Below are 27073 nucleotides of genomic sequence, written 5' to 3' on the forward strand. Positions count from 1 at the left end.
CTGCCTTTGGAATTTAAGTTTTCATTTGGCCTGGCAGACTAATTTTATGTGTTCTCTGTATATTTGAAAACCATACATTTTTTTGATATGTATTTATTGTCTAACATTTATTAATTCTATTACTCAAATCCTGATTTTCTTAAATTTTGTTCTGTCAGAATGAAAAGTTTGTTAATATCTTGCTCAATTTTAGTTTTGTCAATATTTCTTATACTTTTATAGAAATAATTACTTTTAATCACCACTTCTTTGCCTAAGACTTGTTTTAAATTTGAGGCAATAAATTCAATGGCACTTAACCAAAAAGTTCTAACTTAAAAAACTGTTGACTCCAGCTCTTTTGAGAATGCAAAAAAATCTGGGTTTTACTTAAATAGATTTTTAAAACCATGTTGAAAAGATAATACATGCTAGTCATAAAATTAAGTTAAAGCTATCCTTTTATGAATTTCTGTCATCATAAAATTAAGTTTTTCTCTACGTTTGATAACTAAGAAAGGCAAGGAACTGTCTTAAATTCAGAAATTGGCTTTAAGAGTTCCAAAGACCGTTTAACCTAAAACCTTAAGACAATAAACGTTTCATACCGAAAATGGCATTTGCTAGTTTGTTGTAGAGAATTTTGCTGTTTTCCTCAAGTGGTAGGCTACATTTCTCATGGGAGCTTAATTTTTCTTCTGGATCTAGTTATGGTGAATTCAGCCAGCACGTAAACTGTATATTCTCTTGGAGTCAGGAAAAGCTCTTGTAAGACTGTCCTCCTTACAAGTCCTGTCAGAAATAAACAGCTGTTATAGTGGAAACGGTTTAAAAGCACAAGGCAGGTTCTCAGTCTCTGGCAGTTTCTCTCATTTTTTTCTCCGCCAGTGTTTTGCTTTCTATCTCACAGGTGTTGATCAATGCTCACACCTTTCAGGGGCTTGTACTTTCAACTGTAAAATAATACTCTGTCCAAATGTTTGTAGTTGGTTATACGTCCTCCTCCCTGTAATAGTAACATTACTGCTGATTCCTTTATTTTTCTATTTCTGATGTAGTTTAGTCCCCGCCCCCTCCCCCCCATGAACGCTTTGATTCACTTTGCACTAGATTTGTCTCTTGGAAACGCAATAGAGCTAGATTTCAAAACTCGAAAGAGCTTAGTTTTTTTTCATGGGGTTGGCGAAGTCCTTTCATTGCTGCTACGTTCGGTCTCGCCATCGTCTGAAGTTAGAGCTCCCCTGTGGACTTTTCCCTCCTGTCACATGCACTGATTCACGCCACCTTCCTTGGTGGCCCTGTTCTGCTTTTTATAGATTTGTTCATTTCGGTTTTATTCACAGACACACATCCTCTGCTTAGGTAGTTCAGTTTCCATCCTACTGTCTCAGTAACAGGCAGTGACCTTAGGGAAGTGGAATTTCAGTTTAGGAAGTGGTTGAAAGCCCCAATTTCAGGTGCTTTTCAACAAAGTTCTAGAAGGTTCTCAGGCCTCTCTGTTGACTGAATTGCTTTCTTGGGCTGATTTAGCCACTAAGCCAACATCAGGTAGGCCAAGGGAAATTTGGGGTAAGGAGTAGTTATCAGTCCGTGTCCTGGAGGCCCTGGGGTAAACTTGACCCATGGGGAGGCAGAAAACCAGCACTGGGGTGTCTATTAACCTGAAACTGGGTGTCTCTGAGACGAAGCCCAGCAAGCAAAGGGTCCCAAAAGCTTCCATTTGTTCCCTCCTCTTCCTGAGGAAGGTTGTGTGTTTGTTCCTGTCTCCACTCGTTTGCATCCGAATGACCATTTCGCCAACACCTACACTGAAGAAACAAGGAGAGCAGAGGAGAAAGGGCAGTGCCCGTGGGACTAGGAATTCCAAGCACAACCGCTGGAAAGCATTGAGGTGAGTGGGTGGTGCCAGTTGGGACCGTGGTCCAGAGGCTTTTAATGCAATGGCACGTGGCCTGTGGCGGGGCCCCTGGATGGGAGCCAACGTCTCGGAAATCAGGCCCGATCACTGCTTGGCACACCCCGTTATGGTTTACAGAAAGGCCGCTACGGAATTGGTGCATCTTCTCGAAGAACTCCTTTTGACATATGCGTTAAATATTATAACCACGTGGTAACAGTTCTTTAGACCATTTAATCTATACTGTAGTTAATTCTAATTAGTGTTTCGTTCATCTTCCCAGTGCTGTCAAGACTTCCCCTTTCTCAAGTTTTTTTCCAATTAATTTTAATTATAGGAGTAATCCATGAAACCATTCTTCTTATTACATCTAGCCAAGTTTCCCTTCTCCCTCCACCGAGGGACAGAACTAACCACTCTAGTGTGTATCCATCTATCATCTATCTGTCATCTACATATTATCTACCATCCATCTATCATCTATCTATCTATCTATCTATCTATCTATCTATCTATCTATCTATCTATCATGTATATCTATCATCCATCCATGCATTAATAAATTTTAAAATGTGTCATTTTAAAAAAATGAAATCACATTGTACAACTTGCTTTTCCCTCCCCACCTAACATGTCTTAGAGATCTAACCATATACAGTTGACCCTTCACTAGCATGGGGGTCAAAGGAGCTGACCCCCACCCCATGCAGTCGAAAACTCAAATATAACTTTTAACTCCCCCAAAACTTAACTACTAATAGGCTACTGTTGACGGAAGCCTTACTGATAGCATGAACAGTTAACACAGACTTTGTATGTTCTAAGTATTAATCCTGTACTTACAATAAAATCGGCGCGAGAAAAGCAGGTGTTACTAAGAAAATCACAAGGAACAGAAAATACATTTACAGTGTGTGTTGAGAAAAAAAAAATCCGTGTGTAAATGGACCCACACAGTTCAAAACCCTGTTGTTCAAGGGTCAGCTGTCTCTATTTTAAACTGTGGTGGCACATTCCTGAGAATGAACACACCACAGTTCCTTTGGCCACGACCCAGTGGGTGGATGGTGGCCACTGTCGATGGCGCGGCCACAAGACTCGCCTACAGGCCTTCCCTGCACAGGTGCGGTTCCTGCACAGGTGCGGTTCCTGCAGGGAGGAGACCACGCAGTGGATTGTCCGAACAACTTCCTGTCGCTGTGTTACATTTCCCAGAACTACACCCTCCAAACCCGTAGCCGTTCGCCACAGGCAGCTCCCGAGCCTGACACGTGCGACCATGCGAGGAGAACCAAAGCGTGCGCTTTACTTCATTTTTACAACGTCAAAACGGAATCAGGAGGAGACTTTTTTTCCTGTCAAATTCAATTTTACTTCGGTAGGACAGACAAATACTTGTCCTCTCATCATTGCAGGGCCTAAGCTACTGTTGTTATACTGCAGGACACATGTTCACGTGTGCACAGTCACCGGTAGGACACGTGTGCCTGTGTCTGGGATGGCGTGTGAACATATCACCAGCCCAAGGGGTCTCAATGGACTGATTCAGTGTGAATGACGTTTCCTGGGCACTGATCTAACGCTGTAATGTGTTTACTTGAATATTTAATGCAGATGGCCTGAGTGGCATGAACCTTTCGCAAACTGCAATTGGTAATTGAATCAAAAAATATATTATTTTAATTATAACATAATTCAGTTATTTTTCTAGTAGGAACACACTTTTAAATTGAAAGTGGAAACATCTAACGGATGCAGAGTCGAAGGGAGCTGCAGAATCATAAAGACAAAAAGAGACTCGAAGAAGATACTTCTCAAGTTTCATGATGGACAGCCCTTGCCATTTGCTGAGGCAAAGCAAACAAAAATGCTGTGTCTGTTGGGACACAAACATTAAAAGACATAATAAAGTGGAAAACATTGAGACGTGTTCAGCAGAGACCGAGTGAGTTTGACTGGAAGTTTTTTCTCCACATCCAAGGAGGAATTGGTGTCATACATGAAGAGATGTCCCAGGATCACCAGTCACCAGGGAAATGCAAGTCAAACCACAGAGCCATGCCACCCACATCCATTCGGATGGTGACCACCAAAACCAAAACCCAAAACCACAGAAAATGACAACTGTTGGTAAAGGGCAAACTGGAACCTTGTGCCCAGCGGGTGGGCATGGAAAATGGTGCAGCCGCTGTGAACAAACAGTATGGCGGGTCCCCGAAATATTCCACACTGAAATGACACATGATTCAACAATTCCACCTCTCAGTATACACCCGAAAGCAGGGAACGGTTATGGGCACCCCCATGTTCACAGCAGCATTTATTCACAACAGTCAAAACCTGAAAGCAACTCAGGTGAGATACTCAGGTGTCTGTTGATGGGTGAATGGACAAGCAAGACGTGGGCTGTACTTGTAATTCCACTTATGAGTTTCCCAGAGTAGTCTGACTCAGAGACAGAAAGCAGAATGGTGGTTGCCAGGGGCTGGTGGGGGAGGGCCTGGGGAGAAAGGGTTTAATGGGGACAGAGTGTCAGTTTCAGAAGATAAACAAAAGCTCTGGGGCTGGATGGCGGCACCATAGTGAGTGCACTCAATGCCACACAACTGTGTACTTCAAAATGGTTACGATGGGAAATTTTATGGTATGCGTATCTTGCAATCCCAAAAGAACTGATGGAATTAGTTGCCTGAAATTAGAATAAAATGTTGAACAAAACCATTTGAAATTGGTTTTAATAGGATCGGAGACTGTAGTTTTGGCCAGCTCTAAAAGGACCTGGATTCTTGGGCACACAGGCACACACACAAATTTTAACGGGAAGATGGTAAAAGAAATTAGCATTTCAGTAATGAAACATTTTGAGCAAATTAGGAGAAAAAGACTAAAACGATATTTTATAAAAAGTCCACCATCTTCAATTAAGCCTCCAATTACCCGTAAAAAAAAGAACTTAGCAAAAATAATTAATTCAAATTTTTAAAAATAGCAAATGTTTTATGCCTCACAGCCATGAGACACTGCCCAAATAATACTTTGGGCATAGTTAGTCTTATAGGTCTTCCACAATTATGAAGAAACAGGGCCAATTCATGGCTTTAGAAAAACAAACTGGGGCATAGATTTTCTGCATCTTTTACATCTGACAAGAACTTCAGTTAGATTTAAAAAAAAAATAGTTTCTTTCATGCCAGATGGTGCTCCAGCTATGTTCAGTCAAAAATCTGGATTTACTGAAATTTCAAAACAAGAGCCTGGTGTTTTCCTTATTGCCTCATTCCACCGTATGAGACATATTGAAAATATTTGTGCTCATTTTCAGAAGCAGACTCTATGGAAAGTGTTGTGGACACGGCCGTTAAAATTGCTCTGCGTGAGTCACCGGTTTATGGAAAGGAACGGGGAGAGGGAAGGTGGTGCTCTGTGTGTCCGCCCACGTTCAGCGGTTGAGTCACGGAAGGGCTTTCCAAGATTTACTCTACTGTCAATTCCAATACAAGGTTTCTGGAAACAAAAGGAATTCCTACCAACTGTTTAATAATCCAAGATAAAATGTGGCAGTGTGAGTTCTACATTCTCACTGATACCACGGTGTCTGTGAATGAAATCCATCTGAAGCTCGAAAGCAAGAAAGAGCGATTGGGTCACCTCGCTGGAAGGGTGCAAGAATTTACATCAAAATGGAAACGTTTCAAAAATGTCATTGAGTAGCAATGATTTTATACATTGTCTAAGGTGAATCAATGTGCAAAATACTGTAATACCAGCATTATGTAAATTATCTGCAAAACCTACAGGAAAAATGGGAAGACTGTTTTGTTGACACTGATAAACTGAGACTGACTTTTGAGTGTATCCAATACTCCTGGACATTCCATGTGAATAATACTGAGCTGACTGAAGAGTCAGGGAATTGACAAAACTTGGACAGTGTTGAAACAGATATGCTTTTGCTTCAAACAATTCTTCTACGAAAGGTGAATTTGTTGTGTCAATATGGAAGTGATGAAAGGAAAATGATTCTTGGCTACTCAAGTCAGTAATGAGAAAACTTTTAAGTCTGCTTAGAATAGCATGGGTGTGTGATTCTACTTTTCCTACTGTACGTATGAATACACATCAAATATTTCCAATGAAAATTTAGCGTCCGGATTGAGAAGTGCTGTGAGCATAAAATGCACCCTGATTTCAAAGGCTTACAACAACAAACAGGAACATATCTTATTAATAACTTTTTTTGCATTGGTTACATGCTGACACGAGCAAATTTCAGAAGTACTGGGTTAAATAAAATGCAATATTAACACTAATTTCACTTGCCTCTACCTTTTCAAATGTGATTACTAGGTTTTAAACCACATGTGTGCCTTGTGTCATTATTCTATAGGACAGCTCTGATCTAGAACCCCTCCCTTCTCGTTAGCACCACCTCTCCTGCCGGGAGAACTACCCACGTGGATTAGGTTTCACAAGAAGGCAACTGAAGCCCTTGCCTCCTTTGTCACCGTCCCCCACGGGCGCTGAAGGAGCAAGGTCCCAGGAGGTGGCCATGAACCTGGGCGGTCAGTGGCCGACTCCTGGCACTTTGATTCAGAGTAAGTGGTGCAGAGACACAAGGACTGTTCGCAAGTCAAACTCAACAGGGTGGCAGTGGCAGAGTGTGGACCGGACTTTTTTATCCCCCGAGCAGGGTTGCTGCTACGATGGGGCGGGGTGGATGGATGTTGCAGAATCGAACAGAATGGCCACTACAGAAGTGTAGCCAGAGGAAGCTGCTGAATCAGGCAAAGGGGGGGTTAGCACCTACTGTGAAAGGGTAGGGGAGCCAAACGGGGCATAAGCAGGAAGGGTGGGAGCCGGGAAGGTGGAAAGGAGGTGGGTGTGGCAACGGGCGCGAGCTGGAACCAAGGAGGAAAGTGGACAGGCGTGGTAGCTGAGAGGAACCACATGAAGATTTAGCAAGGACGCAGCTAAGGAATCCACACCTGTCCTAATCAGCAATTCTGCTGGGAAAACCATCTTCTGAGTGGTGGACCGAATACCTGGGTTAATTTGAGAAGGACCGGCCAGGCTTTCGCATTAGTTCCCTCACCGATCTCTACAAAAGCCCCACAGCTGATCTTCCTGGCCCCCTCTCCCCGACCCCCACTCGTCCTTTGCAAGAGGCCACTGATTTTCCTAACACTGTGAATTGCACTGCAGAAGGCTCAGGGTCAGACAAGCCAAACAGTGACTCACCACCAAGCTGTCCAAAGATGGACATGACCCAGCCAGAGATGGCTCCACCTCGAGGAAGTGACAGCTGCCGTGGGCATGGCACTTGGTCTCTGTCTTGGGATCATGAGGGTTAAGTTTCAAACCTCACCTTCTTCCTCAGACCCAGTTTGGATTTTGTCCCTAAGTCACTAATTGTCAGAGCTGTGAGCTGACGCTTCCTGGCAGCTCCGGGCTGATCAGACTGACCCGTGGTCCCCAGGCAAGTAACGGTACCTGTTCCATTCCGAGGGTCGCGGAATGTCTTGCGCGCTGGGACACCTGGCTTCCAGGTCCGGTTCTGCCACAAGCTGCATGACTGCAGGCAAATCACATGACGTCTCTGGGCCTCGGCTTTCACACCTGAGAATGAAGGGGTGCGTTATGTTGGTCATTCTCCACTTTTAATTCCTTTCCCTCCCGAACCCAGCCAGCGGTGTGTTTAGCTCTGAGACACACCCGCACGTAACTCCTGCTGCTCACTCACTCCACCCCTTCCTGCCCCTCTCACGAAAGCAGATCCGAATGCAAGGGAAGGACAGAGGACATTCAAAGATGCTTTTCTTCATATTGGAGAGGATTTATAATCTGCAACCTTGGTATTTTGACCCCAATCGTTATACTCACTGAGGACTGAACTACCCGCTTTCAGAATAAAGAGAGAGAGGGAGAGAGAGAGTCTAAGGGAGAAAACCCATCACTTAAATGGTGAGGAATGAGCCTGAGGCAGGACCTGCTCATATCTCCGTGCAGCTCAGTCCTTGCAAACCTCCCATCCCACGAGGCCGTCATTCGGCTCAGACTTCGACAGGTACTTTTCACACAAAGCCCCAAAATGCCAACCAACGACTTCAGCTCAGGGTCAGCTAAAGAAACAAAGATGTGTACTGGTGCTGGGAGAAGGACGTCCCCTCCAAGGGGGCCTCTGCCTTAGGGAGCTCAGCCTCGGCCGTTTCCGCCATCTACACCGGCTTACTGACCCTCGGGCCAGACCTGACTGCGGAAGTTGAGTCTTGGTGACAGGTGTCACGAGTCACCCTTCACAACTGCTTGTTCCGTGACCCAAAGGAGGGACCTCAAGGTCTCACCAGCACAGCCTCCCACCCTCTACCTGGCCTCGTCCTACTCAGTGCTATACGTCCACACTCCTACCACAGGGGTCCGTTCTGCTAGATTAGTGCCTTCGTGTCAACAGGTGTAGCTGCAGGAAAGGCCAGGCTGGTGTGGCTTTCCCACTGTGACATCTGTACCCCAACCATGAAAACTGATATGAAAATTCTACATAAAATGCTTGTGAATGAATTGTAAAAGCTTCCTAACACTGAAAAAGAAAAGGGTCCAGAAATATCTATCACTAGGGAATATCCCTGAGGATTCTGGGAAATGGGACGTGAACTTTCTCATTTCACTTGCTTTTGCATCTTTTGATTTCTCACTAATAAGAGCCACTGATTTAGAAATTAAAAATTAAAAAAGAACAGGCCACGATGAAGTAGAATTTATCCTGGTACTGTAAAAACCATTTCCTACTTACAAATCGATACTAAAGACATGACAAAGCCCTACAACACCTTACTAACATCACACATTTAATATGACAATAGTAGGAGAATACCTTGCTTGTAGTAAGCACTCAGTATTTCTTGAATGAATAAATAAATAAATGAAAATATATTATGTTAAATCATCCCACCAGGTCAAATAAGAAAAAAACTACATCATGTAATTAATAAATGCTGGCGAAGCATTAAGAAGGGAAGCAATATCCCTCCCTTCCCGATGAAAACCTTGGCACATTTTCATCAGTGCCAGAGAAGTTTCCCGCCGCATGGACACCTCTTGGCAGAGCACTGCAGGGTGGCTTTTGGTGGCACCAAGCCATGCAAACCGCTCTTCCGGGGTCCCTTGGTGCCCTCCGTTTGGCAGACCCAGTGCACTCAGATGGGGACCAATAAACAGGCATTGAATTAAGGAACGGATGCTATAGAACCTCAGATCAACAGTCAACGCCGCGCTTAGCAACAAAACACGAGTTGTCTCTTTAAAGACAGACACTAAACCAGGATGTGGGCAGATGTTGTCATGTGACGTTTTTCTGGAAGCTCACGCGAAAACAAACAAAAACCATGGAGACAAAATGAGGCAGAGCTGTAGGAAAGAAGGACACCCAGATGATCTTTCCCATGCATGAAACCTAGGAGCGTCACGCCAAAACGATCAGGAATAGCAAAGAGGACGGTTCCGGAAGTTCACAGAATCAATACACAGACAGGAAGAATTTCCCCCAAACCCCAGCAAAATGGGAGGTTATGGATGATGAGCGACAGGCACAGACTCCACGAATAACATGGTCCCTATAGGTAGAGGTACGATACCAGGGTTACAAATATGAAACAAGAAAGTTACTGTGAAGAAGCAGATTGTTTAAATCGGCTAAACGTGAAAAAGGATTTTGTGTTAAATTCCAGGTGAAAAGGCAGGGGATGGATATTTACCACGGATAGGTCAGCGAGGCTTGACCGCGAGGCAGGGGTGGGATTGTAGAAACAGGCGCTGTTTCCTCGCCCCGGAAAGCACAGCCCGGTTCCCAGGGTGCTGTCTGTAACCTCAGACTGAGGTTCCTGAATCGGGAACCTTGGCAGACATGAGACAACCGCTCTGCTCTCTTCAAGGGGAAGTGACTGGACAAATGTGGGAAAGTGTGAAAATGAGTAGGGACTACGGACAAACACGAGAAGCCGGCAGCGTTCACACCGCCGTGTGAAGTTCAGCAGTGACTCTATAATCCTCGGGATAATCTGTGGGTTTTACGTACTGTTTGAGGTGTGTGAAACCCTTCAAAGGATTTTACATACGTAACACGCAATTATTTTGAAAGTTATTGATCAAATTATCACACTATTCATAGAGGGATGAAAAAGGCAGATAAAATCCTGCTTTAATGGACCAGAAGGTTTACACAGAGACTGCTCCAGAAAACAAATCGGCAAACAAACCCAGACCTAAGACGACTCGTGTTTCAAAGTTACTGATGCTACGAAGATGATGAACCTGGTGAAAGGACAGACAGGAGATAGGGAGAGAGAAAGCAGCGGGTCACAGAGGGCTCTGTGGGTACAGCACGTGGGAGAGTCTGGGTTTCACTTCAGTGTGAAGGGACGGCACCAGAAGCTTTTGTTCTGAGATCTGACTTAAGACTTTTAGAGCCCACGGGCTGCTGTACGGTTTAGTCCGAGAGAGGAGGGATACGAATGGATGATGGCCCAGGGGGTAGGTGACACTTAGAAGAGGATGGAAACCACAAATGAAGAGAAGCGAGCAGCGGGAGACACGTTTCAAAGGGGAGGCCAGAGAACCTAAGCGTGGACGGCAGCGTGTGGGCTGGGAGGCAGCAAGAGGACGTCTGGGTTTGGCCGAACGCCTGGACAGGTGGGCGTGGGGTGAGAGGGGCAGGCTTGTTGTGGGAAATCAAGAGTTGTAGTTGGGGCCTGTACACTCGGGGGTGTCCATTAGACACCCAAGGAGGTGATAAGTAGACGGCTGGAAATGGGTAACTGGAAGTGTGTTCGATGGTGTTTACAGACACGAGACCTAAGACCACAAAAGAAGGGCGTGAAGTTCAGGCCTTGGCCTGAGCCCTGGACACTGAGGTGCAGTGTGACAGGGAGGAGGAAGGTGGAAAGCACGGGGAGGGAGCAGGACACAGGTGACAGTGGGACGTCCCGGAACTCGAACGACACTGGCCGAGACGTGACCACACTGAGGAGCACCAGTGACCTTCACCAGGAGGGGTTCATGGGACGCGCGGACCTCTGGCTGGAGGGGGCCGTCGTGGGGCCTAAGTCCAAGTGGAGGTCTACACACTGTGCGTCTGAACGTCCAGATGTCAGCCATCGACAAGCTGCTGAGCAGGTGGCCACCCTCCTCCCTCGGCAAATGCACAGCCACCATCTACCACAAGGCGAGGTCCACGTTAGAACTCTCCGATTCCGGAAGCCCCTCGCCAGCGTGACTTGGCTTAGAGAGAACGGGTCCCCTGGCCGCACCCCTTCTGTGACCCCCCTGCAGACGGAACATCCAAGGCCCACTACTCCAGCCCGCAGCCCTCCACCCTCACGAACAGCCTCTCCCAGGCAGTCATACACCACAGCCCCTGGTTCTGAGAACAGCCCCTCACAGGCCGTGGGAGCTGGTTTGGGGCCAGTGAGAGAAGGAATTCCAGGGTCCTAGGCTCACTGAGCGAGGCCTGGGGAGGGGACGACTCCGCGTGGCCATGTCCCCCTCATGAGGCCAGCACAGCTGGGGGGGGGTGGAGTGGAGCGCCATTAAGCGTGGGGCGTGGGGCAGTATTGCAGTGGGTAAAAGAGAGAATGAGGCAAGATAGTGAGAAAGCAGCTGTAGGCAGCTCTCGGAAAGAACTTTTCCTATAACCGAGTAGTAGCTGAAAGGAAAGGGAAAACCAAAGAAAACATCTTACCTGCAATTTCAAAGACAGCTCTTTTGTGTGTGGTGGGAGCAGAGGGAAAACGGATGAGCGGGGGATGGCCTCCTGGCGCCTGCGAGGGAGCTGGGGTCTGAGGGGAGGTGGAGGGCCTGACCTAGCGGGCCGTGGGCGACCCTGTCACTGGAAGACGAGGGAAGCAATGGCACGGGCACAGATGCAGTTAGGCTGGTGCGCCTGGCAAGGGGAAGGAAGAAAACCATTCTTCTCTACTTCCTCTGATAGTTACAATTACGTAGCGAGACCGTCCACAGACAGTAGGGAGACACGCTGTGAACAGTCAGTGGGGACACTTAGAAAGGGTTCATTAAGATGGTCGATTCTACATTACGGGTACTTTACCACGACAAAGACTAATATTAATGTTAAAGGAAAAATAACTTAGAGAGAAGCAAAAAGGCTAATAAACGAATGACCATCGTCCTCCCTTTTCAAAGCAGAAATAAAGGAAAAGCTGGGAAACAGGAGAGTGCATGTATTAGGGAAATGGGATATTGGAGGGTAGTGCTCGGGCGTCCTGGACATTTGTGGGCACAAATCTAAAGCGAAGCCAAGACGCATAATCGCGCTGCTTTTAGTTGCTAGGGTACCAGCAACAGGTGACACGGGCAGGAAGTTGGGTTAAGAGAGATTGATTGATGTAAGAAGATTTGTGATTAAAAACATTTAAGAGAACTTGATGGATTGAGACTGAAAGTGGATGCTTAAAAGCTTCTGGGTTAGTCAATAATTTCAGACTTATTAGGTTTGTAAATACTGACTCAGGGCTTAGCAATTCTGCTTCTCGCCTTTATAAGCCTGTCTTGCCAGAGGTTTGGAGCACTGGAGAGAATCAAATTTGTAATTGTGGGTAAAAATGTCAAAGCTAAGGGAATGGAATTAGTCAAGTTGGTACATGATGTTAAATGTTTAAGGGAATTTACGATGTCAAACTGACACGCTAATTTAGCGTGGATGTCAGAACAAACAAAAATTAGCCATTAACTGCAGATAGGATACAGCTAGACTTATAAATACCGTAATACGATCTGTGAGTTGTGTATTAAAGGATTGGGAAAAACAAAGGTTTTTAGAGTTACAACTTCAAGAAATTCAGCATTAGTTCAAAAACAAGTAACAGTAAGTATATTCATGTACGCACCAAGGCCAAATTTAGTTGCTAAAAATATGTCTGTTCTCTGGGAGACGTCATCTTATGCCAGTCTCCCCATTTTATTTTCTCAGCATTCACGTTCCAAAATTCTACTAAAATGATGGAACCATACACATATTTATATGCACATGCAACTTTTGCATAAGGATCCATAACTACCCAAAAAGCAAGAAAGAGTCCTGTCACCAAATCAGACACGAGGAAGAATTCCTGTGAGACAGAATACAGAAGGGTTCAAATCAATGGCAAAACCAGGGCAGAGAAACTTGACATGAAACACTCCTATGGGAAGATACCTCTTCCCCAGGAAGGCGGGGGGAGGGGGGAGAACTCCGAGATAGATGCAAACAAATATGAGAAGAGAGGGTGGTCTTGAAGGTAATGAAACGCCAGGCTGCACCTGCCCTGCCCTCAGACAGCCCCTGCTGGCTGCCAACCCGGGAGGATAAAGACCAGGGGTAACGACCAAGGGCGCCCATCATCTTCCGGGGAGGCTCTGAACTGAAAGCTCGGCCTGACAGGAAGCAGAGCCCTTCGCAGCAAGGTCTCTGCGGCAGGAGGGGAGGAGGTTGGGTAGAAAGCGGAAGGGTTGTCTCCCTCTGACCGTGTCACAGCTACATGGGTAGCTCTCCAAGGTGGGACACTTCAGAGTAAGGCAGGCGCTGCAGGAGGAGGCCAGCAGTTCCCTACATAACGCTCAGTGACCAGGAAGGACAGAACACATCTACCTGTAGACTCTAAGCTACCTGGTCTGGAGGTACATGTCTCTCCCTCTCTTATCATCCCAGGAATTGGCCCCCGAGGTTAAGAACGATTCTCATTTGGATGGACACTCCAGCTTCCAACACTGCCAATTCCAGACAAAGGAAAGGGTGGATACCAGAAACATAGTGTCTTAGAAAACCTAGTAAAACTGATGGCTATCTCTAAATAAATGTGGATGTGCACACTGTGGAAAAATGAAAACCTGGAACTAGAATTTCCTGAGATTTCAACATAGGAGTTGGGGCAGGAAAGGGCTTGAAAGTATGTTACGGCTTGGACTGCTCTAGAGAGGCAATAGATACAGAGAAAGTCTAGCTGCCGATGGGAAGATGTGTGTTAGGAGACTTCAGATAAACTGGGGTGGATCCTGCAGAGGCTTCTGGGGTCCTGAGCACATTTCATTTATCCATGGGAAAAATTAAGCTTTGTTTGCTTTATGTCCTTTTTTCCTGCGTGTGTTATATTTCTGTATAGGTGCTATTTTATAATAATACATTTTAAAAACAAACAAAAGTCAAGAGTGACTACTAGATTTGTCATTCTCACACCTGGCTGCACGTTAGAACCACCTGGGGAGGGTTTAAAAAAATATTGATGTCTAGCCTGCACCCAGACCAAATAAATTAGAATCTCTGGGACATTTGTGTCTGAGGACCACTGAGCCAGAAAAATAAAAACAAACACACTGAACAGGAAGAATCATTCATCACAATCATTGTTAATGGGTTAAATTCACCAGTTAAAAGACAGAACCCAAACGAGACTACCAAGACCCAAGTTTCCTTTCTCAGGTTTCCTATCTCTCGGCATCGGCTCTGTTCTCGAATCCCTCATGACTACAGGATTGTGGAGAAATGTTGTCCCTCTATCCTTGTAGCACGACAACGGAAAACTCGGGGGTTGTTTCCACGAGTCTCAGCAGAAGTTTCACGGCATCCCTTTCCCGGGCTGTGATCGAGCGCTCATCCTTAAGTCAGTCACTATGCCTGGGAGACTCTGATTGGCCAGGCCTGCATCACATGCATACACGGCCCCGCCCCCAACTTGGGGTAGAGTTACTACTACCAGAAGGACATGGGATGAGAGTTGGGGGGAGAAGGGGAACCTCAAGCAAAAACCAGTAGCTGTTAGCAGGGTGAATGGCGGCTGGACAGCCCAAAATATTTTTTTTCTTTTTTCCATACTGGAAATATAGATTTAAGGTGCAGGAAAAACAGAAACTAAACCAAAGTGGGTATGTTCCAAGGCGAAGTTGAGACATGGAAACTGGTTGGAAAAGACATCCTGCCTCAGGGAACCTGCTGCCTATGGCCTTGACTGTGGCTGGAGAGGGAGCCGTGAAGGGCAGTGCACAGGCTGAGTCAGTTTCTACAGCTACGTGTCCATCCTATGTCCCCAATATAGATTTCTGTCTCCACGTTTACGTGCACCACTGCCTTCTGCACAACGATCCCACATATCTGAGAGGCAGGTCAAGTGCATCACGTCCAAACCTTCATCAGTCATCAAAGGCTGCAAATCCACTCCTTCTCTCCAATTCCTTCTCTCTGTTAGTCACCCATCCTCTACCCCAGGACCTGGACCCATCTTTGAACGCCTTCCTCCCTCGCCTCTGTTTAACCTTTCTCTAAGAATGCTCACTGCTACCCCCACACATCTCAGGTCCAGCCCTGATTTTTCATCAGCACCGAACACAGCTGTCATTTAACCATTTGGGGAATGCGTTCGAACAGTGACCACTGCCACGGGGCTGGGTCCACGACAAGAGGGCCCACAGCAGTCTTTTTATCTTTGTACCCTCAAGTCTGAGCTCAGTGACTGGCTTTCACATATTTGTGGAAAAATTAAAATGAATTCAAGTCTGCCAGGAGGAGTTTCATGCACCGCCTTCCAAACCGAGCACCGGGTTCCTGACTACATTCTCCCCTAGGTTTAAAACCTTTGCATCTTTCAACATCCCCTGCCCCCATGACCTAAAGCAAAGAAGCATTTCTTAAATTCTCAGTACCTAATAACCACTTATTGGTTGTCTGGAGCACAGTGAAACCTCCAACTTTACGTAACAATTCATCAATTTTTTAAATAATAAAATTAAGATACAATAATTTAAAAGTTAATAATATTCAAGTACCTCTTGTGCTCCAATTCTATTTATCTCCTGAGACTGAGTTTGGAAGTCAAGTTCATATAGCACGGGATGCAGTGTCATTTGCATATACTTGGTCATTGAATTTTGGGGACAAGTAGCAAGAGTTTGCATAGCACAGTATGCCAACCCTATTAAAAAGAAGTGTTTGAATATACTCAGGTCCTGCATTTGGGTGGAGAGAGGTGGGTAGAGAAATAGCCCAAGTCAGATGGTGAGAAATAATCAAATCAGCAACAAGAAACCTGTTGTTTGTCATCGATCATTAAAGTATATAATATACATGTCTCTGTACGTATATGCATATGTGTGTATACGGTAAATGACGGATTCAATTTATTTTTGCTCTATTAAATTAGAAAGCACTAAGAGCTATGGGCTATTAAATAAAGCAGCACGTTTGCCGTCCCTGCCCAATGGTTTTGTACATTTGAATACACCTGAAAACAGGGGTGAAGTTTCTCGTGTGGGACCATGTCCATGAGCAGCTAAGTCAAAGAATACACCTCATTCAATGGCGTGAAGGTTGGACATTGTAACGTGGGTGGTAGTTGCAAATGAATTTCTAATGTTTTGGTTTGCGTTCAGCTCTGGAACAAATTTCTTCATGTTTTCGGGCATTGTGTATGGTTTTTAAATGTGACCAATAACGTGCCACTGATTTCTGTCTCTAGAGTGAAGACGCTCCAGAGCTAGGAGAGAGTCAAGGACGGCCCACAAAGCGCCGGCCTCCCAGTTCAATTTCCCGATTCTTATCCTCAGCACTGAATGTCCTATTGTGCTGGGTCTGCAATGGGAGCGTGGAGATTTTCAACCTGCTGAACACAGCCTGTTGACACCCCACTTACACTGATAATGAAAACAAGGACCGGCTTTGTGGTTTCTGGTCGCTCAGGGCATGATTAGTGTCGTAAAGAAATCTATCTCCTCCCTCATTTCAATTATCGACATGAGTACTTCCCCTTGGACAGCCAGCATGTTTTAGCCTGAGTACACGCCACCCATCTCCCCACAAAACACACAGGAAAGACAGATGCTCGGGGACTGAGGCTGGATGATTCCTTTTTCAACACCTCATTAAGATCAGATGCATCGTTGTTCCTAGTAAGCAAAGCGGTGGGCAATTTAGTGCTCAGATACAATGGTTTTCGAGTAGTCAAGTGAAGTGGATGACAAAAACGGCCCCAACTCTTCGTGCCTCCTTGTATGCATGCCCTCTGCCATATAATGTTGTAAGTATTACCCTCCGACGCCCTCTCTGCGTTGGCCATGTGACCGGCTGTGACCCAATGGGATGTGAACGATGTGACACGAGCAGAGTCTTGAAAAGTGCTAGCACATTTGGGCTTGCTGGCTCTTGCTCACGTACCTTTGCCATTGAACACGCATGGACCAGCCTACTGAAGGATAAGACCCGTGGGGGTGCGTTGAGTTACCCCACTTGCCCTTGCTACGTCTATCCCAGACTAGCCAAGAGCTTGTTCATACCCAGACCCATGAAAGAACCCAACCGAGACAGCAGAACTGTCTGCACAACGCACAACAGGGCTGGCTTCGTGGCCCCATGACAGTTGTAGTGACACCGGGCCCTGTGCTAAGAAAGGCTCCATGCTCAGCTCTGTGGTCATCATCTTGAAATCCTTGATACTCTTTCAATAAGCGGCCCTGCATTTTTATCTCGCACGGAGCTCCACAAATTATGTAGCTAGTCCCGCCCACATCTTATCACTGAGCCCTGAGTGAGCCGAGCTGACAGGGGAAGAAGCACCCGGACGGCCTACAGACTCAGGAGATAAATCATTCTTATTCAATGACGGGGTTTGCTATTGTTTTGCATTATGATAGCGACAGATACTGATACACCAAACCTTTCTTTGTCAGACACACGACAGGTTCTCCATCCACACGATCTCAAGTACCCTTCTAATCGGCATGATGTCTCCCAAAATGATACTCAATGAATGGATGAATAGAACGCGAGATTATCAAGTATATCGTTCTCACTCGTGGACGTACCACTGAGATGCAAAGAGCGGGTTTATACTTTTCCCACTAATGGTTCCGCTCAAGTGTTAACCCGCCACTGGCTGTCCTCATTACAACAAGACCGGTTCCACCATATGCCAGTGCTATGCAGCCTACGACCCTATCGTTCGTAAGCTTTGCTGATGGCTACGCTACTTTTGCTTCCGCCCGTAACATTTTATCTGTCCGGAATCTGAGGCTGGTTTTATAAACAGGACTGGTATCTGCTCTTCCTGCTGTTTTCTCCGCATCCAGAAACAACTCCTCAATTTCGTACCAGAAAATATTGCTTTGTACTCGTCCCAGGAAAGAGTACTGGTTGACCAGGAAGGTTATTCTATTTTGGAAATGATGTGACATCTCTGAGCGCGCATCACGACTCTCTCTGACAGAATTTTCTACGAGAGTGTACGTTAGCCACAGACGGGAATGAATGTCTCGCTCAGTAAACTCAGTGTTCAGATCCTCATAGCCACGCTTCACATTCACACCTCCCCTCTCAGCTGCCTGGGTGAAATCGTCACTTCACAGATGCTCTTGGCCCAGCAGATCCTGAAGTCCTGTTCACTAATTATGCTTCTGAGTGGCAGTGTTTCTCCTACTATTTTTATCACTGTTTTTACACTTCAATGAACCACTTTGTCGTCAAGAATCCACTTTTGTGAATCAGAGCCAAAACACAACATAATAGTAAAAATAAAAAACGCAAAGTTACACACAGGATATGCAAATGATGTCGCTAAAACAAACTACCTCCTAGCAACCGAATTTTAACTTCACCTTGTTAAGAGTCTGACCCATTTGAGCCATCTGCACACTTGAACCATTAAGCATTTAATGGTATTTGACCATTTTTCTTCCATTTCAAATTCATAAAATTTTTAAGCGCGTCATTTTCCATTGCCTATGCCACAGAAACTGCCAATCTATTTGAGGACCATTTGTTTTGTAGACAAATTGATCCATTTTAGAAACACTGAACTCTTTGACCTGGTATAGAGGCCAGTTGAGCCTCTGGAGTAATTAAACAACAATGACAGTAACAACACTTTGTGTTCACTGAGACCTTATGTGACATCATGTGGTCAGGTGCTATCCTAAGCATCTCAGGTGGGTTCTCTCATTTCAAACTCATGACGACCCTAGGAGGGAGCTCTAGTGTCATCACTGTGAGTTTACAGATAAGGGATTAGCAGTGATTACACACTGACTTGCTCAAGGTCACAGAGACAGTAGGAGGCTGAGCAGGAATCTGCTCCCAGGCTTGTTGTGGCTCTTCATGACGAAGTTATTTGGTTCCCTACCCTCTCTTCCCATCTCCCCTTCCTGCCTCTGAGCCCCCTGTCATGCTACACGACCTTCAGCTCCCCATTGAGATCTTCTATCAGTATCTGTACCCATCTTGTTCCCTCTGTCTGGAATGTTCTCCTCTGTTTCTCCCCTTTTCACCTTGGTGATTTTCACTCACCCTTCAGCACCCATTTTAAGGGTCTTCTCTTTGAATCTTTCCTTCCACCCATACCCCCAGGATTTTTATCTTATCTGTAATGCCAGCCTAAATTTTATTTCTTTCTGCTCTCTCTAGACAAAGATGCAAAAATGTGGTGAGTGACAGCTGAGTTATTAAGAATTACAGTATGACAGAACATAATTTACTATGTTGTATCTGATTGTTCCCTGGTCTATCATTAACCGGCTCTACTTATTGACTTATGCCTCAATGAATAGGCGATTCCTTACCTTAAAATGTTCTTCTCAGGTGGTGGGAGAATAGAATTCATTCTTCTTGCATCTTGCATCTATCATAGCAACTAGTTAGCTTCATGAGGCACAGAGAATATATTCTCTATTTTACCCTCTCCAATTTACTCTCTGAGACTAAGACCCGTGATAGTAGGTAAAGTTTCTAAATCTACTCTGTCTGCAACAGTGGGGCTATTCATCAAGCAGCTATATCAATTTTAAATACATATGCACCCAATATCAGAGCACCTAAATGTATTAAGCAAATGTTAACAGATCTGAAGGGAAAAATAGACAACAATCCCTTAATAGCAGAGACTCTAATACCGCACTTTCAATAATAGATTACCCAGACAGAAAATCAATGAGGAAACATTGGACTTGAACAGTAACTGAGACTAAATGAACCTAACAGATGTATACAGAACAACCTGCCCCACAGCAGCAGAACACACGGCCTTTTCACGAGCACATGAAACATTCTCCAGGATAGATCATGGTAGGTCACAAAACAAGCTTTGGCAACTATAAGATGAAATCATAACAAGTATCTTTTTCTGACCACAATGGCAGGAAACCAGAAATCAGTTACAAGAGGAAAACTGGAAAATTCACAAATGTGGGGAAATTAAACAACACACACTTGAACAACCAGTGGGTCAAAGAAGAAATCACAAGGGAAGTGAAAAAAAAAAAAAGAATAATAATCTTGACACAAACCAAAAAGGAAACACAACAGGCCAAAGCAGTTCTGACAGGGAAGTTTAAAGCCACAGACGCCTCATTAAGAAAAAAAGACAGCGAGCTTCCTAAAATGAACTAGTTCGGCCAGTGCTTCTTGCAGTGGAGACGGTCACTTCCGGAGCCAGCTTCTGAAAAACGAGCGTTCTCAGGAGGCTCCAGAACCTAACACTAGCACGTGTACTTCGTGAAGTCTCCTCACCCCTATGAGCTGACGCCCACGACACTCCCCTACTCCGGTGATTAACGGTATACGAGCCGTCCCTGTGTGGGACAGGAAGAAGCAGTTTTGTGGGCATGCTCACCATCACTGACTTCACCGTCCTGCACCCGTACAATAAATCAGCCTTGCTATATACGGGGGAGCTGGAAAACCACACGCTAGGAACCTGGGGAGAGGTGCACCTACAGGACTCCTTTAAATCACCTGTCTGTATGTCTCCGAATGCCAGCTCATTCCATGCTGTCTCTTTGTTGATTCAAAACAAGAAGCACAGGCTAACAGGATTGGACGCGGCATCAGGCCAACACCTCGTACCGTCTCACCCACACACTTCACGAGAAAGCGCTAGTAATCCAAACTGTAAGGGTTGGAAAGGAACCAAATCGACTTGCAGAGCACAGGTGTGCATTTTCTTGTAAAGCTGACCTCCCGCACACTCTGTGACCCTGTACTTTCACCGCAGGTATACACCTGGAGAGATGCTTGTTCAAGTACCGGACACACACAGATGTTCATGGCAGCCTTATTCATTAGACCCCCAGACTGGGGGGAAACCGAACGCCCATGGAGAGCAAGATGGAGAAACTGTGGCACATTCCTTTGGTAGATTTCAATACATCAGTGAAAATAAAGGAACAATAGCTACAAACAAACAGGGGCGAACCTCAAAAATCAAATAGTGAGCAAAATAAATGTCACAGAAAAATATCAGCGGTGTGGTCACATTTGCAGACAACCCACAATGCTGAAAAAAACCCTAACTAATATCATACTTTGGGGATGCACACGCGTGATAAAGCCAGCAGAGATATTTTCCAAAGATCAATCCAGAGCTTACCTCTAGGGAAGACGGGCAGGGCCGCTACGGCAGGCGGTGGCTGCTGCCAGGGTATTTTTATTCTTCAGGCTGCACGTGTATTTCATACGTGCCCTATGAGATATAGCTCACCAGACAAGGTTTCTCTCCAAAGCAATTCTTTTGAGGTGTAGTCACCAGTTTACAGAGAATACAAGGGGAAGAGGAACATATTAAATGCCACCGTGAGCCAGCCATCACCGAAGTCTAGACTTTGGGACAACGCAGAGGACAGAGCACCCTCTTTCTTCAATACAAAATGTCAAAGGGCCAAAAAGGAGACAGAGGAGGAGCCTGGAGATCACAAAAGACGGAAGAGACGTGTTAACCAACTGCCAGGCTGGGAGCTTGCTCGGATCCCACTCAAACAAACAAATTACAAATGAAACAGCATGACAACTGCAAACATGTGAACATTAGCTGGGTACAGGGTGGCCATAAGGATTTGTTCTTGATTTTATTGGGAAGCGGCAATGGTGCAGTGGTTATGTTTAAAAGGGGGATCCTTGCCGTTCAGAGCTTGTGCATGAAGTGTCTACAGATGAAACGAAATCAGTCTAAGATTTAATTCGAAGGAATCCCTAGTGGGAGGGACGGTGTAAAGAAATAGAGATTGGTCAGGAGTTGAAAATTACCGGAGCGAACGATGGCATGCTGGCCTTCACGACATTTCAATATGTTTGAAATTTTGTACGTAAAACATTAAAACAAAATAAAAACCAGGGCAAACAATAAAAGAAGTTTTGCTAAATGAAGATCTGTTTTGAAAGGAACACTTGGGTTTCATTCCCTTCTCACCCTGCCCAAATAGCACCTCTTGTTTCCCACCAGACCACCTAGATCACTGCTTCCGGGGCTCTCCTTTCTTACACAGCACCTGGGGACCTGGTTAAAGCGCAGATTCGGCTCCGGCAGATCTGGGGCCGAGCCTGAGAGTCTGCATGTCTAGCCAGCCGCCAGGGGAGGCTGAGATGGCAGGTTCACCTCATCATAACCTCTACCCACCGAGCCGACCGTGCATTCGTTCTGCCTCGGCCCATCCTGGCAGCCTTCTGCTTTCAGTCTGTGGCTTGACAATCACCTCCTTGTCGCCCAGGCCAGCACCCTTGCCCTCTGGTCTTCAGTGGAATTTGTGCAGTAAAACTCCCACCCAACAGATGCTACCAACTCCAGGGGCTCGAGCCCAAGCCCTTGGACGACACGGGAGAAAACCGCCCATCGCGTACTCTCTGTTCTCTGTCCGGCAGCCCTCCTCCTTTCTTGACGGCGCGCGTTTCTCCCTCTCCCCGATGACGGCTTTATATACTCTCTTCTTCCCTCTTCCTAGCTTTCTCTGCTAATGACCTCGCCTCATGCATCATTGTGAAAACAAATGCTGACAGGAAATTCTTCATCCTTTCAACACCGAACCTACAAGCTTTCATGGATCAGCGAGGTCTTTTTTCTCATTATTCCCTCCTATAAAAAGTAAAAATCTGTCATCACCGACCACTCACATACACTGGATGCCATTCGCTCTGTCCCTTTTCGACCGACCGCTCCAATAGTTTACACAATCGAAAGGTTCCTGTTATTGTTTTGTTTTACTGCAAACGTACAAGCAGACAGTTGCCCGGGCCCCGCCCCACCCCAAACACTGCCTGGTTTCCATTATCCCGCTCACAGTTTATTTACCCTCCTTCACTCCTGAGCCCGCTCCCACCTGGTTTCCATCCTCACCACCTCACCAGAATCGCTCGTACCAAAGCCTTCAGCTACCTCCGCGTTGCCACGTCAGACAGACACTTTTCTGCCTTCAATGTTCTCAGTGTCTCAGCAACATGTGACCCAGTGGATAGGATGCTTGAGGTTTTTCCTGCTCTCGTCACGACACCATCACCCAAAGAATGTTCTAATCATCTCCTTAGGAAATCGTTATCACTAACCTTGCCTCTGTCCCTTTTCTTCGGCTCCTATCAAATCCATCGGCTTGGCTTGTTACTTCTACCTCTTAAAACAGGTTTCGAGTCTGTCCACTCCCATTCCAGCCCCTCTGTAAGCACATAAGCGACAGTGCCCCGAGGTCCCAAACAGGCCATCTACCTCCTTCCCTCGGAGTCTTTGCACATGCCCTTGCCTCATCTGGGATCCTTCAACACACTCCGAGGGCCAAGTCGCCCAAATTTCATCCCAGGGTAACAGTGGCACGAGTCTTCCTGGACTCCACGTCAGGCCCAGGTGACCCTGCGAGAAGAGCAGGGACACTTCTACACCACGTTCCTGACACCGTCCTGATCCATGTCCAAAACCGGTGCGTAGGCTCCCACGTGTTCTAAGCAGAAAACAGAGTCTGACATACGGCCAAGTCTAAGCTCATCTCCAATCACAGCAAAACCGGCTCCAGGCTTCCTCCTGGCTTTCAGCTCCTCCCGTAATAGAGGAAGACGGGAGCCAGCTCACCATTTTGAATGCACAGTAGGCTGGGAACAAATGGATACAATATTTTGTAGCTCCCTGGTCGAGAGGTGTATCTCTCCATCCCTCGATCATGTGACTTGTCCAGGCCAATGGGACACGAGCAAACGATGGAAGCGGCTGCTTGAACCGTGCTTGTGCATTGGGGCACCCCCTCTCTTGCCACTTTTGGAACCCAGCCACCATATGAAGAAGACTGAGCTGGCTGGCTCCAGAGGGAGACACGTGGCCCAGTCAATTTCAATTGCACCTGCCAATCAGCAGACACATGAGTGAGACCACCCACCTGCAGCCAGAGGCACAGGAGGGAACCCAGGTGGGGTAAAGAAGCAGAAGGACCGTCCTGACTGCCAGCTGCCAGCATAACGAGCTATAGGTGCCTGCGGTTTCCAGCCCCTACATTTGGGGTGGTTTGCAATGTCGCCAAAATGAACGTATACACCTCTAGAAGTCATCTCATGTTGCAGGTGTGGTTGGGCTACTTCCCTAGTTAAAATGCTTTCATCATTTGCTCACTGATCCTGGGGTGAGACCCAAGTAAGTCACTTAGTAAGACATACAGGGACCCACAGAATCTGATGTGCTCAGTCCTGGGACTCAGCTGGCCCCAGCTCGGCCCTCATGGCCCTCACACGTGCCATTCCCTCTGTCTGGACTATTCTGCCCGGCTCTTCACCTGGCGGACTCTCAGGTCACAACTTAAATATGACATGAGCAGAGGGGGCTCCTTTGGCCAGCTGGCCACCTTGGGCCCCACAGAAATATGTGTCCAGTTCTATATCCTCGTGGCACCCTACTATTTCCTCTGTGGCCAATACCCCCGTTTGAAATACCACCCTGCCTGGGTGATGGTGTGTTTCAGAGCTGCCTTCTCTACGGCACCGTGAACTCGGCAAGGACACCGTGTCTGCTTTGCTCACAACGGCAGCCCAACGTCTGCACGCTAACTGTCACACAGCAGAGCAGATGGAAGTTTCTGAGGCAGGTCTTCATCGTGGTCAGCCGTGCAGGCTCTGGAGAAGAGCTGCCTGAGCTCTACCCCTCACTAGCTGAGTGACCTGCTTCATGCCTCAGTTTCCCCACCTCTAACATGGGGGTAAAAATAGCACCTACCACCCCCTTTGAGCTGTTGGGTGCCTTGTGCTCAGTAATTGTTAATTATTTCTTGCCGAGCGAAGGCAGCATATCTGGACAACAGTGAACCAGAAATTTCTGCAGCCAACAAAGTGCTTGCTGCGTGGCTGTGGACACTGCCGTGATCACATCTGCGTGCATCTCGGCCACCGCTCTGCCTCCTCTGGCCCCCTCCTGCCAGTGTGTGGCCCCGAACTCGGAGCCAGCTCTCTGACACGCGGCCAGCGAGCCTGGAAGCACTGAGCGTGGCTGCTGCGTCCTGCGTTCTCCCGTGGAGGGTCCACATCTGGGGTCAGGGAGCATTGTCCCCCAACAGCTGTAGCTGCCCCTCCTGCCACTTGATGGTCCCCTAGCTCAGTTGGATCTGGAGCCCACAAACATCCACCCAAGAAACACATCTGACGGCGCCACGAAATGTGTCAATCAGCCTGAACACGTGCGTGCCCGAGCACCACGGGAACTGGTCATCTACGCGGTCTCCACGCGAGAAACGTTTCACGAGGGGCAGCTGGCACAGCTTCAGTCCCCAAGTGCTCAGAAGCTGTCCTTTCAGGTTCTGGATGGAAAGAACATGAAGACCTAGGTGTCCAAGAAAATAAATGTAAGAGACGAAGGGGAGAGGACCTCGTCAGAAAAGCAGGGAGAGAGGAGAGAGGGAAAGTGGGGCCGATGAAAAAGAGAGAAATAAGACGTGGGGTGGAGAGGGAGACGGTGAGGGCAGGAGAGACCTCAGCAAGAGGCGGGGAGGTGCGGGCCGAGCGGGCCGAGCGGGCGCAGGGCCCCGCGCCGCGCGGAGCGGGCCAGGCCGCCCTGTCCCCGGGCAGCGCGCAGAGGCCGCCCCCGGGCCCGCGGGCTCTCCGGAGAGCCCCACCGGGTGCGCCGGGCGCGGCGTGCAGCGCAGCGTCACAGCCCACTGCTCGGCGTGCAGTCACTCACCAGCCTGGGAGTCCGCGGCTGCGGAATGACGGGCACGGCTCCGGGGCTCCCTGCAGCTCCAGGCGCGCGCTCACGGGCTAGCGGGCGCGGGCCGGCGGGACTTGCATCCAGCCAGGCTCCAGCCCCGAGGGAGGGGGAGCCAGGCCGGAAGGCAGCGGACCGGAGGGGGACCTGCTCGCGTGTTTGTGTTTAAATTGTTTTCGAGCCCACGGAGCCCCGAGTCACATGCTGCCTCCACCATCACCGGACGCGTCACGTGATACAGGGCCCCCGTCACGTGATGAGACGAGTCTGCCTAACTTCAGCCCCCGCCCCCACCTCCAGCTCACAGGCTGACAGATAAAGTGTTTCTGGAGGGGGCCGCCTACCCCCAAAACTCAGCGGTAGCGGGAGGGATGCAGATGGAGACCCCTCGAGCCCCTGCAATGCTAAGATCTGGGTAATCGTTCTTAGTGTCTCCCCCTCCCCCCAGCTTCTCCGACTTGGCGCAGTGCCAGCCCCAGTCGAACCCCAGCCTTTGTGAATAACCCAAGTCTCGCCAGCGCTGGCCCAGCAACTGCAGGGCGTTTGAGCTCACACCATTCCCCCTGGTTCTGGGAAGCCCGACTCTGGCTGCGCCCCATCCCTCCCCAACCCCACCCCCACGGCTTCCAAGCCGCCTGAGCAGTGGGAGTGGGCGGCTGTGGGACAAGGGCAGTGCTCCCCTGAACCGTCCAGCCCCCCCTTTTTTTTTTGCAGCTGCAGTAGGAGTCAGGTGGGGCCCCGGCTGGCTCTGATGAGGCTGTTTCTAACTATCTAGCTTCTCTCTCTCTCTCTCTCTCTCTCTCTCTCTCTCTCTCTCTCTCTCTCTCTGCATTTCTAGTTTCTCTGCTCAATCAGGATACAGTTAAATAGATTTGGTTTAAAAATCTGCTGGGCTTGTTTCCTCCCATTCGTTCATTCATTCATTCATTCATTCATTCATTCATTCATTCATTCAATCTCTTACTAACCAGATGTCCTGTAGAGCCGGGCTGGTCCTAGGCACCGAGGAAGGAGAGAGGGAGGGATGAGGTGTTAAAGAAATGCACACAGCAAGACGTCTGACCTTGAGGCACTGCGGGCTGTCTGTTAGAAGCAACAGAAATGTAAACAGACAGAGCAGATGCAAATTTGAGAGTCAGATACTAACTCAGGCAGGCAAAAATGTAAACCCGTATTCGTCTTGACCCAAACTTCCTACCTCCAGCCCCTCTGCCCCCCCATTCTGCCCAATATGGGACACTTA

The 27073-nt window shown here is 47.3% G+C and overlaps 1 protein-coding gene across 8 annotated transcripts in view; it reads right to left on the reverse strand.

The window, feature by feature from the left end:
* TNRC6A (trinucleotide repeat containing adaptor 6A) overlaps positions 1-26067 on the reverse strand; it is a 126453-nt gene extending 100386 nt beyond the window's left edge. For 4 of the 8 annotated variants that reach the window (XM_019750172.2, XM_019750175.2, XM_019750174.2 and 1 more), the window contains exons 1-2: positions 25807-26050; positions 7367-7492 (exon numbers count right to left, since the gene is read on the reverse strand). In XM_019750172.2, the coding sequence (XP_019605731.2) occupies positions 7367-7446 (80 nt within the window). In that variant the 5' untranslated portion in view covers positions 7447-7492; positions 25807-26050. Of the gene's footprint in view, positions 1-7366; positions 7493-25806 lie in introns of those variants that run through there. The other 4 variants (XM_074322876.1, XM_074322874.1, XM_019750173.2 and 1 more) reach the window with 2 other exon arrangements.
* Between the last annotated feature and the right edge of the window lie 1006 nt (positions 26068-27073).

The sequence above is a fragment of the Rhinolophus sinicus genome, linkage group LG18, assembly GCF_036562045.2.
Source record: "Rhinolophus sinicus isolate RSC01 linkage group LG18, ASM3656204v1, whole genome shotgun sequence".
NCBI lineage: Eukaryota > Metazoa > Chordata > Mammalia > Chiroptera > Rhinolophidae > Rhinolophus > Rhinolophus sinicus.